Source organism: Lupinus angustifolius, chromosome LG17 (assembly GCF_001865875.1).
Source record: "Lupinus angustifolius cultivar Tanjil chromosome LG17, LupAngTanjil_v1.0, whole genome shotgun sequence".
Taxonomy (NCBI): Eukaryota; Viridiplantae; Streptophyta; class Magnoliopsida; order Fabales; family Fabaceae; genus Lupinus; species Lupinus angustifolius.
In genome coordinates, this window is record NC_032025.1 from 9,487,152 (window position 1) to 9,500,402 (window position 13,251).

Sequence of the window (13,251 nt, forward strand, 5' to 3'; positions counted from 1 at the left end):
TCTTGGCCATCCCTATTCGGCCAAGGATGTAGCTTCCTTGTTTTTTAGAGAGGTGGTGAAGTTAGATGGATACTCGGCGTCGATAGTTTCCGACCGGGATCAGATCTTTTTGAGCCAGTTTTGGTAGGAGTTATTCCGATTGGCAGGTACTCGATTGAAGTATAGCACAACTTACCATCCTCAAACGGATGGGCAAACCGAGGTAGTGAATCGCGGGTTGGAAACATATCTTCGATGTTTTGCCGGACCTAAGCCGAAGAAGTGGGTTGAATGGCTTTCGTGGGCATAATTTTGGTTTAACACTACTTATAACGTTTTTGCAGGTATGACTCCTTTCAAGGCCTTGTATGGGAGGGATCCTCCGACCTTGATTAAGGGGTGTACTTTCACGTCAAAGGTGGAGGAAGTAAATCAGCTCTTGGTTGCCTGAGATGCGGTTATTCAAGAGTTGAGGCAGAACCTGTTACGAGCCCAAGATCTGATGAAGGCTCAAGCCGATAAACATCGACGTGAGGTACAGTTTGAGGTTGGAGATTGGGTATTCTTAAAACTGCAACCAAGAGCAGCTAAGTTTTAGGGCCCTTACCGGATCTTGGAGCGCATTGGATCGGTAGCTTACCGATTGGCATTACCGGAGCATACGTGGGTCCACCCCGTGTTTCATGTTTCTTTGTTGAAGAAAGCTCTAAAACCGGTTCCACAGTCTCAACCTATCCCGTTGATGTTGTCACAGGAGTGGGAATTGAAGGTACAGCCGGCGAAGATCCTACAACACCGCGTTGGTCAGAATGGAGATGTTGAGGTGTTGGTGCGGTGGGAAGGTTTGTCGGAGTGTGAAAATTCTTGGGAGTTAGTGGCTGAAATGCAAGAAGCTTTTCCTCAATTTGCCATTGAGGACAAGTTGAGTCTTTTGGGGGGGGGTATTGATAGGATGCGGGGGAGACCACCCATCACTAGGGTGTATCAGAGGAGGCCACGTGGCAGCGTGAGGTGGCAGCAGTAACTGCCAAAGCAGTTTTCTGTAACTGCCGAAGTAGTGTAGGGAGTTTGGGCAGAAAGTATAAATAGGTGATAGGGGGTTATTGTAGGTAGTTTTTGAGAATTGAGTAGAGGAGAGAGATTAATTCAGGGAATTAATCTTGTAACGTGCAATTGATTCAGGAATCAATTAGGGTTCATCTTGTAATCTTCTCCATTCTTCAAGCAATAAACGAGGTATTAGTATTCAGAATCGAATTGATTCTGAATCGATTGTGAAACTTTCTTCTTCTTTTCTGTAATTATGTGCCGGTGTTATCAGAATCCTACAAACTGCAACAGTTGCTCCAGTGAACTGGAAAGCATCCCAAATGCTTAGGACGAAAATTGCTCCCAAAAAAATAACACCAACGAGGGCAATGGTGAGTGATCTAAATCTGAAGTTGTCTATAACCAATGGCTTTGATTTAGAAAAGATGAGATCATCTATGTTAAGTCACAATGGATAGAAGACCACTGGAAATACAAGCATGAGATGCGCATCACAGATTAATCGAACAACATCATTGAGCATAGAACCAAACAAAATTCCAAGATCAATATCAAAATTACCAAGAAATTTATCAAGAGTTTTGTGTACTAATCTTGCTCTTCTTGAATTGACCCCTCCCTACACTACAAAATTCCTCAAGCAATGTGAACATAACTTGTGTGAGCATTTCATGTTGATCATAATTGGCAATGGCCTGTCCTCACAACAAATAGAACAACTTTCATGTAATCTATCGCCATTTACATGGAAAGTGACAAGTCCAATTACCACTTTGGCTAATTTGTAATGGTTGCTCTAGATTTATACTTGGAACTAGGCTCACAATGAACCGAACCAACTCGGTGTTCGTTCGAAACTCGATTCGTTATTTAGCTCGATAAATTTGGTTCATAAACCAAATGAGCCGAACTTGAGCTAGAAATTGAGCTCGTTAAGTAAATGAGTCGAACTTTGAGTTGGATATAGTTCGACTCGTTATGTTCATGAGCTAGCTCGATATATTTATATATGTATATAAATGTATAAATGTATATATGTATATATATATATATATATGTATTTATATATATAAACTATTTTTTATATTTATTATGACCCAAACATTATTTTATATATATATATATATATAACTTTTGCATTATTTTTCAAATTTTAATTAATTTTCTGAGTTATCCAAATGAACCATTCGAACTGAACCGAACAGTTCGCGGACTTTAACCGAGTTGAACTCGAGCTAAAAAATAACTCATATCGAACTTGAATCGAGTTTCGAGCTGAATCCTTATCGAACTAAATTCTAATTCGACTCAGTTCGGCTCATTTCCAGCCCTACTTGGAACAAGATTTAGAGAGAAAATACTTCAAGATTATTGGCAAATTCCAGAATCATTTCTTAGTGCCATAAAAAATGGCACCTCAAGTATAACAACATGTCATCGCCATAAACACCCCATTTCTTCTTTGTTGACAACACAATTCCAGAAAGCCTCTTGAATAAAGCATAAGAATTGATTGATTAGATAATTTGAGATGGAATGATGGAGCTAAAAGCGGAAGCTATCGAAAGAATAATTATGCTATAATATCATGTTAAAATGGTAGAGCCATGTATGAATCTTGATAAAACAAGAAAGAAAGAATAAGAAAATCATTCATTGAATGATTATTGAATTGATGAAAACCAAGTTTACATTGAATCATTTATATAAATGATGGAAAAACTAGCTACCCTAACAAAAACTAACTAACTCCATCTAACCATTTTGTTCTTAAAAGCTAATCACTAGAGTTAGGACTAACCCTATAATACAATCTTATATATTCTTATACACTATTATTCACATAATACAATATATTTCAACAATAACATATGAAAAGTAACATTATCACAAAGTTAATTTATTAATGATTAATTTACAAGTGAAATATATCATTTTCTTGTAATATATGAAGATTTGTAAAATGATTTGCAGGAGGATTACTTAATCTATCACTCTTTCGTGTTCAAATAGAGGAGTATATCAATTGTCTAAAAAGTGTGTTATTTCTTATAATTGGTTGAGAAAAAAATATTGAAGCTAAAAATTTAATAAATAAGTTTTTTCTGATTAATTATAATAAATGACATGTGAAATAACATATCCCAATAAAACTAAAAAATAAATGTTTTTCTAACCGATGGCAATAAGTGATATAATTTGTGAGTTAAAATATGTGATCCATTAAGTTAGACTCAAAGACACTAAAAAAATATAAAAAGTGATTATTCTAATAATGAACATGATTTTTGTATTGTCAAAGATATATTTCATCAAATAATAAATTATTTATATAATTATCTCTTTCAATAAATATCATTTAAAAAAATTGAATCTTTTATATGTTCATCATTTCTTTGGGATCTAATGTGCTTTTGCACTACTAGAGAAACTCTGTTAACTTAATGTTAAACACAAGACCAATTTTTAATTCATTTCCATAAAGAGACGTGTTTTATCCAATGAAAGGCGACCACGTAAGAAGCAAAGTGGGAACATCCTTGTTGTATAGTTTCTATTGGAAGACTTCAATATTCCGTTTTTAACTCTCACCGCTTCACTCAACTACTCAACCATTTTCCCTTTCTCTCTCTCTCTCTCTCTCGATCTCTCCGAATCCTCATGATGATGACGATGATGTTTGGATTAAACCCAAAACCCTTTTTTGATCTATCTATCTTACTTCTTTTGCTGCTTTTTTGTTCATCAACGGAATCCCTAAGATTCGAAGTCCAATCTAGTAGCACCAAATGCATCTCCGAAGATATTAAGAGCAATTCCATGACAGTTGGCAAATATTCCATTGTTAATCCCAACGAGGGTTACCCCTTACCAGATTCTCACAGAGTCACCGTTAGGGTATATTAAATATTCAAACTTTTTTGGCACCCAGTATTGAATCTGTGTTTTTGATAATGTTTGATGATTTTTATTAAGAGGGTAATTGTGGGTTTGATTTATTTTGTTGTTAGGTGACTTCATCTTTTGGGAATAACTATCACTATGGGGATAAGGTTCAATCGGGTCAGTTTGCATTTTTGGCAGCAGAATCTGGAGACTACATGACTTGTTTCTGGGCTACAGAACACGATCCAAAGGCAACTTTGACTATTGATTTTGAATGGAAATCAGGTGTTGCTGCCAAGGATTGGTCTAATGTTGCTAAAAAAGGCCAAGTTGATGTGAGTTACTCACTTTTTATAAGTTTCTTATTGTGATTTCGGTAGTCTATGACTCTATGTGACCGCAATTATGTTCGCACTTTATCCCGCAATTAACCATAATTAGCAAATGAAATCTAACTATGATTGCAACTGTAATTTAAAACCATGATTTCCATAAGTAGATCGATAATTGAACTGGTGACCGCAATTGTGTTTGTTTCGTTATTGCCTTCTGGAAGAGTAACATGTATGATTTGTTTGCCCTCTATAATCTATCACTAATAGGTTCTTAAATGAAGACAATTTTATTTTCCAACATTTACTTAGTTATGCTCCAAGTATAGTTAAAATGCACGCATTAATATTGTTAAAAACTTAAAATAGTAACCTCTATAAAGGGCGGCCCAGGGAAAGATTTTAGCATGTTTGCTCAAAGGAAAGATTCAAATCGACGAACAAGTGGGTTTAGTAGTTTTGGCCTTTTGGCTATCATGTTGTGCACTAATTACACGCTCACCCAAAGAAATCGAATGTTGTGCTCTTTATGATATCCCCTAGCTTATACAGCATATAATGATGTGAGGCTTATGTATGGCTGCAGATCATTCTGTTCAGTCAAGTATTATGTCTTACATCTCTGTAACCAGATAAAGAGATAGATATCTGTATTAGGACTAGAGAGAATTATAGATTTGCAGTCTAATACTAGCGAGCTTCCAATAATAGTAAGTTTATAATGCATGTTATATTTTAAACCATAGCAAGCTTCTGGCTATATGATGAGTATACTGAATGACGACTATAAATTATTTTCACAACTTTAATTGTATTAGCCTGTAACTCATTTCATCATTCCATGCTCTTTTAACTTTTAACTTCTATGTGTTTGTTTTTCACATATGTGATATCAAATAAATAGCAGCAGTTTATTTTGTTGACTTTTCTCTTGACAATATTAGCCTTCCTGAGTGATATCTGAACTCCAATTATTTATGTATTTTTCCTCCCTTGTATCTTTTATCTGGATTTTACTGTAATCCTGTGGATATCAATAAAATTTAGGCCCACTCCATCAAATCTGTATCCACTCGAACCCTCCCTATCCCACTCAGTTGTCATATATGTGACTAACGAACTCATAAAACTCAATTGATTCTTGGATTAGTTTGAATTAGATATTTATAGGCGAAATTTTTGATGCCGAGGGGGGACGTTCATAATAGTTGTAGTCTTTGCTAACTTCATATTTGATAGAAGGAACAATTCTTGCACTGATTTCATTCATTCACAATCACATATACCAGGTAATGGAGCTAGAGATAAAGAAGTTGTATGAAACAGTTACTGACATTCATGATGAGATGTTCTATCTTCGGGAAAGGTAAAGCACGTGCAAATGCTTGTGAACACTTTTTCTTAATTCAACACATTAACATAGGATATTTCAATGTTCTTATTTTTGTTTACTTTTCTTCTTTACAGAGAAGAAGAAATGCAAGCGCTGAACCAAACAACTAATGACAGAATGTTCTGGTTGAGTTTTCTTTCTCTTTTTGTATGCTTATCTGTAGCAGGGCTTCAGCTGTGGCACTTGAAGGGCTTCTTTGAGAAAAAGAAACTCATCTAAGATTGTGACACTTTTTACACTTTTCTTATGCCCTCTTGTATAATGTACCTGCATTAATTTATCCAAAGATTACGCATAAAGATAGTCTGTATATCTCAGAATATGTTCACATTTTTAAATGCACATCAAATTTATGGCAATATTAGTAGAGAGGGAATAATGATAACATGTTTTATGAGTAGGATTTAGCTTGATCTTATTTCATGTCACTCCTTGAGCTTATTTCATTTTACTTCTATTTATGTTTATCTTTAAAAAATTGGACTGGCGCTACAAATTTTATTGTTGAACCAATCAAACCATGAATTGCAAGTCTATGTCTAACTTGGTTTTTAAAAGATTGGGTATAATTGCTGCCTATTTATTAAGTACATCTGGGTGTACTTGAGTCGAAGTGTCAAACAAGCTTTTTTGAAAACCAAGATTTTAGTCACAAAGAATAGAGAAATTCATGCTCTTCTAGTGTGAGGAGACTCCAGCATTACTATGATCCCCAACACATTCAATTATCTAGATAAAAATATGGGTCATAGGCCATAATGTGGAGGTTTGGTTGATACTCCAATATCTTTGTCTTCTTTTCCCTCCACCCCAGTCCACATTTTGAGAATTTTTTTTACAGGAAATAACTGAATTCACGTGAAACCAGGAAAAATGAACTTTGAGAAGGGTAGCAATAATACCAAAAGAGTTGTTAGCAAGTATGGGAATTGGCAAAACAAAATCCAAGAATGCAATCTATCATTAACTTTTTAAAGGAAACTTTAAGCATCATCAACAGTGGATGGCATGATGTAACCCTATTTCCCTAAATTACTTTGTATAGTTAAAATGTATTACACTTGAGAGCAACAATTTGCATATGCTCCATTTGATTGGAATGAGAGTTGTAATGAGATAAATGTGATGGAATGCAGAAACCAAAGAAAAGCCATCAACATCGCCTGTTCTGCTAATTAGAAGCCAAACAGTTGGAAACAAATACTGACTTTGCATGTTTCAAATTGGCTCTATTCCATAAATCCAACAGCAGTGTAGAACGAAAATCACCGGAATGGTAACAGCGAATAAATCATCTCAATTTCTGGACATGAAAATGTTCTTTTGCATTTACGAAGAGAACAAGTGCCAATGATGATCTGATGGTAAGTTTCCCTTGATCTTTTCAAGCCGTTTAAGGATATCTATGAAGGAAGGTCTTTGATTCATGTCAGCAGCCCAACATTGCTCTGTTAACCTAAAAGAACATACCGGTCAAAATTTGTGAGATTACTCATTATTAAAAAAGCCAAAAACTGCTTCTTCTTTTTTAATTAAAGGCTTAAGAGTGGTGAGGATCTCCTCATTCTAAGAGCAGCACAAACCACCAACATCAAAGATGATTCATGATTTACAGTGGAATGACGAATTACAAATTGCCTACTAAAAGGAGAATGTCTCACGCAAAAGTTCTTAATTTCTAATAGCCTATATTTTGCAAAGCATTTCAGAACCTCTATAATTTAATGATCACAAAGATTATATCATATTTATGCTACTCATACTTGGGTTTGTGAAATTGGAAATACCAAGTACCAAGAGTAACTGCATAGCTTCTGGATGTTCTTCAAGTATGATGGAGTATAAATCATAACCATTGTTAACCATTCCATCAGGTCATTTATAATATTAACAAAGTGAATCAGACTATCGGAGGTTGAAGTATATTTGACCATGCATAATGATAAAATGATTATAGAAGCTGGATCAGTGTAAAATTAAAAATAAAGATAACAAAGTGAGACATTTTTTGAGTTATTAAACATCTTTTAAGACGCCAATTTTCCTTTTCTTAAGTTACTGTAGAGGTGCAAGGCTAGAAATGATCTCTATCTCAAACATGGCCTATCATGTCAAAGAGGGACTCATGATGTTAAAAACCAACTCTGCTAATGACATGATAGTATATCACGTGAAAGAAACATATCATAAATGCTTACTCTATGAGCTCGGGGGTATATCCCTTTTCGCGAATAGTAGGTCTGTGTCCTTCTGCTGCCCGTTTGGCTCCCTCATAAGGTTCCAAGTTTGCAAAAGGTGGTTCACCTTCAAGCATCTGCACATGATGAGGATATCATGAGCTAAGACCATATTTTTATCACATAAATCCCTCTATATTTGAACAGGCGTAGTTACCTCATACAAAATCATTGCAAAAGAGAACACGTCAACCTTCTTATCATATCTCCGGTGTTTGAAAACTTCAGGAGCCATGTAGCGGTCTTATTTATCCTCAAGAACAAGGAAATTAAATTGAGTTTTGCATACAAATGACTAATGTTGTTTTAAAAGAACTTATAAGAATACTCACAGCTTCCAGTTTCACCAGTCATCCTGTATACATCATGAGAACTTTGGACCTTGATAAGTTTACTCAATCCAAAATCTCCAACTTTTAAATGGTCAGCACTAGAATTAACTAAAAGAACATTCCTGAAATTTTAGAAAATAAACTTCAACATCTAAAACGAAGACTTCTAAATTCCACATGTTCTTGATGACATAAAATCATGTATATCTAGGATGAAAGTAAACTTTGGTTCAATTCATTATGCATAATGGATCATGATATGAAGTTTGTAGCATGTCATCCAAATCAATATTTCATATATGCAATGCTAATAACCAACTTACCTTGGCTTCAGGTCTCTATGAATTATAACATTTGGTTCATTATGAAGATAGGCCATTCCTCTACAAAACATATTCACAGAATAATGATTAGGTTGTATAACAAATTTATAGAGAGAATGGAGAGCTTTCTGGACTTAAGTCCAAACTAGTTCTTATTTTGTTTCCATTTCTTGTTTAAGACCATTCTAAGATAAGATGATTAACTATCCTCCTTTTAAGTACTTCTCTTTAGTTCTTAATAATTTCTTTTTATAAGAATTAAAAAATAAAATGAAAAAAGGAAAACAAGTGAGACAACATACCTGGCAATATCCATGGAAAAGTTGATAGCGGTTGCAGCATTGAGTGAACCTTTTTCCTTGAGGTACTGATGAAGGTCACCCTATAAATGAATGAAAATATTAAGCATAGGTTGCAGACGTGTTTTTACCAGATTACAAATTAGGTGTAGAGTGCTCAAATGGAACTATGGAAGCAATCATATCCGTTCACATACCCCTCTTAGATACTCAGTAATTAACATAAGGGGCTTCCTGTCAGTAACAGCTCCAAGAAACTGAACTATATTGGGGTGTCGAAGCTTCACTAACAAATTGACCTCATGCCTGAAGTCTTGACTGTATTAAAAATTTGTACACAAGAAAACAATCAGAAAGATGACAAGTCACTGAAACATGAGATAGCAGAAAAACCTGGAAAAGAAAAAATATGGTTTATTGCTGCACAAGGACAAGCTTAATCACAAGTATATGTGTGTGTTTTTCTCCCCCTCTCTTCCCTCTCACTATGTTTTGAGCATTCATTATAAACAAACAAAATTAAATATCCAATGATTTTATAATATATGCCCTAAAGAGGAAGTAGATACAACTTGGATAAAATACCTCCAGCAAAGAAGAGTTTCTTGTTGAAATGTTGCCCTAAGGCAAAAGCGACCTTAGTTTTAACAGAACCATGAAACGGGGTCCTAACTCTTAACCATATCTGGACGAGTGTGAGATGACAGCAATGGCACTGTAGAAGGATAACCAGAGGAAACCATTTCTGACGAGTATAACAGTGAGCCAGCGGTGATATTGACCGATAAAGCATTGGAGACAGAACGATTCCTATTTCGTTCCAATCGTGATTCAAATGTATGGAGAAAAGATTGAAGTGCATTTAATGTAGGAAGATCTTGTTGACTTTCCACGGCGGTGATGATAGGTTGAAATTCCTCCAATAAATCGTTCAGAAAAAAATCAATATGCTCAGCTTGAGTAACAGGGGAACCAGTGGAGATCAACGAGTCAACAAGAACCTTGATTCGAGTGAAATATTCAGAAATCGTGTTCGATCCCTTCGTGATAGACCGTATCTAAGCACGTAATTGTCATCCACGTGCCTTGGTTTGGGCTTGACAATGTTCAATAATTTCAAGCCATAACTGCCTTGAAGTGGAGCAATCAATAACATGTGGTTGAAGCTCCTCACAAAATGAATTGAGGATCCATGACAGAATCAATTGATCTTGTTCTTCCCAGGTTAAGAAAGCAGGGTTGAGGTGGTGATGAAGATGATCCAGTTCACTTAGAAATTGAGGAGGGGCATCCAAATCGGAGATGAAACGCTCAGGTCGGCTGGATCAAAGAACCGCTAGGGCAAATTGACACCTCCGTGAGTTTCATCGATGGCAGCGGAAGATTGAGAGAAGGTGAAGAAGCTTGAAGCGGCGTCGCGACGTGAAACGTCACAGAAGGAGGAGACGTGGCGTGAAACGTCGCAACAGGAGGAGGAGACGAATCTTCACCATGAAGACTAGGATCGATAACAAATACCATGTAAAATGAAGCATGTTGAAGAGAGAAAGAGAGAAACAGAGAAAGACAACGAGAGAGTGACAGTGAGAGAAGGAAAACTGAATATGAGATTTTATTGAAATGAAAACTTGAACTTTACAAAATGAACCAAGCCTTATTTATAGTAAACATTAAGAGTAGGTTACTTAGTAAGCTAACTAATTCAGTTAGCAAGGCTAGTAAACACTCTAACAACTAACTATCAACTAACAACTTAACCTCAAGTATTATTCTCTAACACAGGTTGATCAACCATGTGCTACTATAAGACTTTTACATCACACATATTCAGACTCTAGTAAAAATAAAATCGGGGGTATTGCAACCACTACCCATCCCTACCTAGGTATGGCAGGACATCTCAATGGATTTCATATCCGGATTGTCGCGGTCTAATGGTAAGGATACCATCTTTGTAGTGGTGGATCGGCTCACGAAATACGCCTATTTTTATCCTCTTGGCCATCCCTATTCGGCCAAGGATGTAGCTTCCTTGTTTTTTAGAGAGGTGGTGAAGTTAGATGGATACTCGGCGTCGATAGTTTCCGACCGGGATCAGATCTTTTTGAGCCAGTTTTGGTAGGAGTTATTCCGATTGGCAGGTACTCGATTGAAGTATAGCACAACTTACCATCCTCAAACGGATGGGCAAACCGAGGTAGTGAATCGCGGGTTGGAAACATATCTTCGATGTTTTGCCGGACCTAAGCCGAAGAAGTGGGTTGAATGGCTTTCGTGGGCATAATTTTGGTTTAACACTACTTATAACGTTTTTGCAGGTATGACTCCTTTCAAGGCCTTGTATGGGAGGGATCCTCCGACCTTGATTAAGGGGTGTACTTTCACGTCAAAGGTGGAGGAAGTAAATCAGCTCTTGGTTGCCTGAGATGCGGTTATTCAAGAGTTGAGGCAGAACCTGTTACGAGCCCAAGATCTGATGAAGGCTCAAGCCGATAAACATCGACGTGAGGTACAGTTTGAGGTTGGAGATTGGGTATTCTTAAAACTGCAACCAAGAGCAGCTAAGTTTTAGGGCCCTTACCGGATCTTGGAGCGCATTGGATCGGTAGCTTACCGATTGGCATTACCGGAGCATACGTGGGTCCACCCCGTGTTTCATGTTTCTTTGTTGAAGAAAGCTCTAAAACCGGTTCCACAGTCTCAACCTATCCCGTTGATGTTGTCACAGGAGTGGGAATTGAAGGTACAGCCGGCGAAGATCCTACAACACCGCGTTGGTCAGAATGGAGATGTTGAGGTGTTGGTGCGGTGGGAAGGTTTGTCGGAGTGTGAAAATTCTTGGGAGTTAGTGGCTGAAATGCAAGAAGCTTTTCCTCAATTTGCCATTGAGGACAAGTTGAGTCTTTTGGGGGGGGGTATTGATAGGATGCGGGGGAGACCACCCATCACTAGGGTGTATCAGAGGAGGCCACGTGGCAGCGTGAGGTGGCAGCAGTAACTGCCAAAGCAGTTTTCTGTAACTGCCGAAGTAGTGTAGGGAGTTTGGGCAGAAAGTATAAATAGGTGATAGGGGGTTATTGTAGGTAGTTTTTGAGAATTGAGTAGAGGAGAGAGATTAATTCAGGGAATTAATCTTGTAACGTGCAATTGATTCAGGAATCAATTAGGGTTCATCTTGTAATCTTCTCCATTCTTCAAGCAATAAACGAGGTATTAGTATTCAGAATCGAATTGATTCTGAATCGATTGTGAAACTTTCTTCTTCTTTTCTGTAATTATGTGCCGGTGTTATCAGAATCCTACAAACTGCAACAGTTGCTCCAGTGAACTGGAAAGCATCCCAAATGCTTAGGACGAAAATTGCTCCCAAAAAAATAACACCAACGAGGGCAATGGTGAGTGATCTAAATCTGAAGTTGTCTATAACCAATGGCTTTGATTTAGAAAAGATGAGATCATCTATGTTAAGTCACAATGGATAGAAGACCACTGGAAATACAAGCATGAGATGCGCATCACAGATTAATCGAACAACATCATTGAGCATAGAACCAAACAAAATTCCAAGATCAATATCAAAATTACCAAGAAATTTATCAAGAGTTTTGTGTACTAATCTTGCTCTTCTTGAATTGACCCCTCCCTACACTACAAAATTCCTCAAGCAATGTGAACATAACTTGTGTGAGCATTTCATGTTGATCATAATTGGCAATGGCCTGTCCTCACAACAAATAGAACAACTTTCATGTAATCTATCGCCATTTACATGGAAAGTGACAAGTCCAATTACCACTTTGGCTAATTTGTAATGGTTGCTCTAGATTTATACTTGGAACTAGGCTCACAATGAACCGAACCAACTCGGTGTTCGTTCGAAACTCGATTCGTTATTTAGCTCGATAAATTTGGTTCATAAACCAAATGAGCCGAACTTGAGCTAGAAATTGAGCTCGTTAAGTAAATGAGTCGAACTTTGAGTTGGATATAGTTCGACTCGTTATGTTCATGAGCTAGCTCGATATATTTATATATGTATATAAATGTATAAATGTATATATGTATATATATATATATATATGTATTTATATATATAAACTATTTTTTATATTTATTATGACCCAAACATTATTTTATATATATATATATATATAACTTTTGCATTATTTTTCAAATTTTAATTAATTTTCTGAGTTATCCAAATGAACCATTCGAACTGAACCGAACAGTTCGCGGACTTTAACCGAGTTGAACTCGAGCTAAAAAATAACTCATATCGAACTTGAATCGAGTTTCGAGCTGAATCCTTATCGAACTAAATTCTAATTCGACTCAGTTCGGCTCATTTCCAGCCCTACTTGGAACAAGATTTAGAGAGAAAATACTTCAAGATTATTGGCAAATTCCAGAATCATTTCTT

The 13,251-nt window shown here is 36.4% G+C and overlaps 2 protein-coding genes across 2 annotated transcripts; one reads left to right on the forward strand and one right to left on the reverse strand.

The window, feature by feature from the left end:
* LOC109331992 (transmembrane emp24 domain-containing protein p24delta9-like) lies at positions 3,609-6,028 on the forward strand. The gene is made up of 4 exons (XM_019566826.1): positions 3,609-3,927; positions 4,041-4,250; positions 5,537-5,613; positions 5,715-6,028. Exons 1-4 carry the CDS (start codon positions 3,691-3,693, stop codon positions 5,857-5,859), a joined length of 669 nt encoding a protein of 222 aa, XP_019422371.1. The 5' UTR covers positions 3,609-3,690; the 3' UTR covers positions 5,860-6,028.
* Positions 6,584-9,180, reverse strand: LOC109330548 (serine/threonine-protein kinase STY46-like). The gene is made up of 7 exons (XM_019564774.1): positions 9,029-9,180; positions 8,835-8,914; positions 8,533-8,592; positions 8,210-8,331; positions 8,035-8,120; positions 7,839-7,954; positions 6,584-7,096 (listed from the first exon to the last, which is right to left on the reverse strand). Exons 1-7 carry the CDS (start codon positions 9,053-9,055, stop codon positions 6,970-6,972), a joined length of 618 nt encoding a protein of 205 aa, XP_019420319.1. The 5' UTR covers positions 9,056-9,180; the 3' UTR covers positions 6,584-6,969.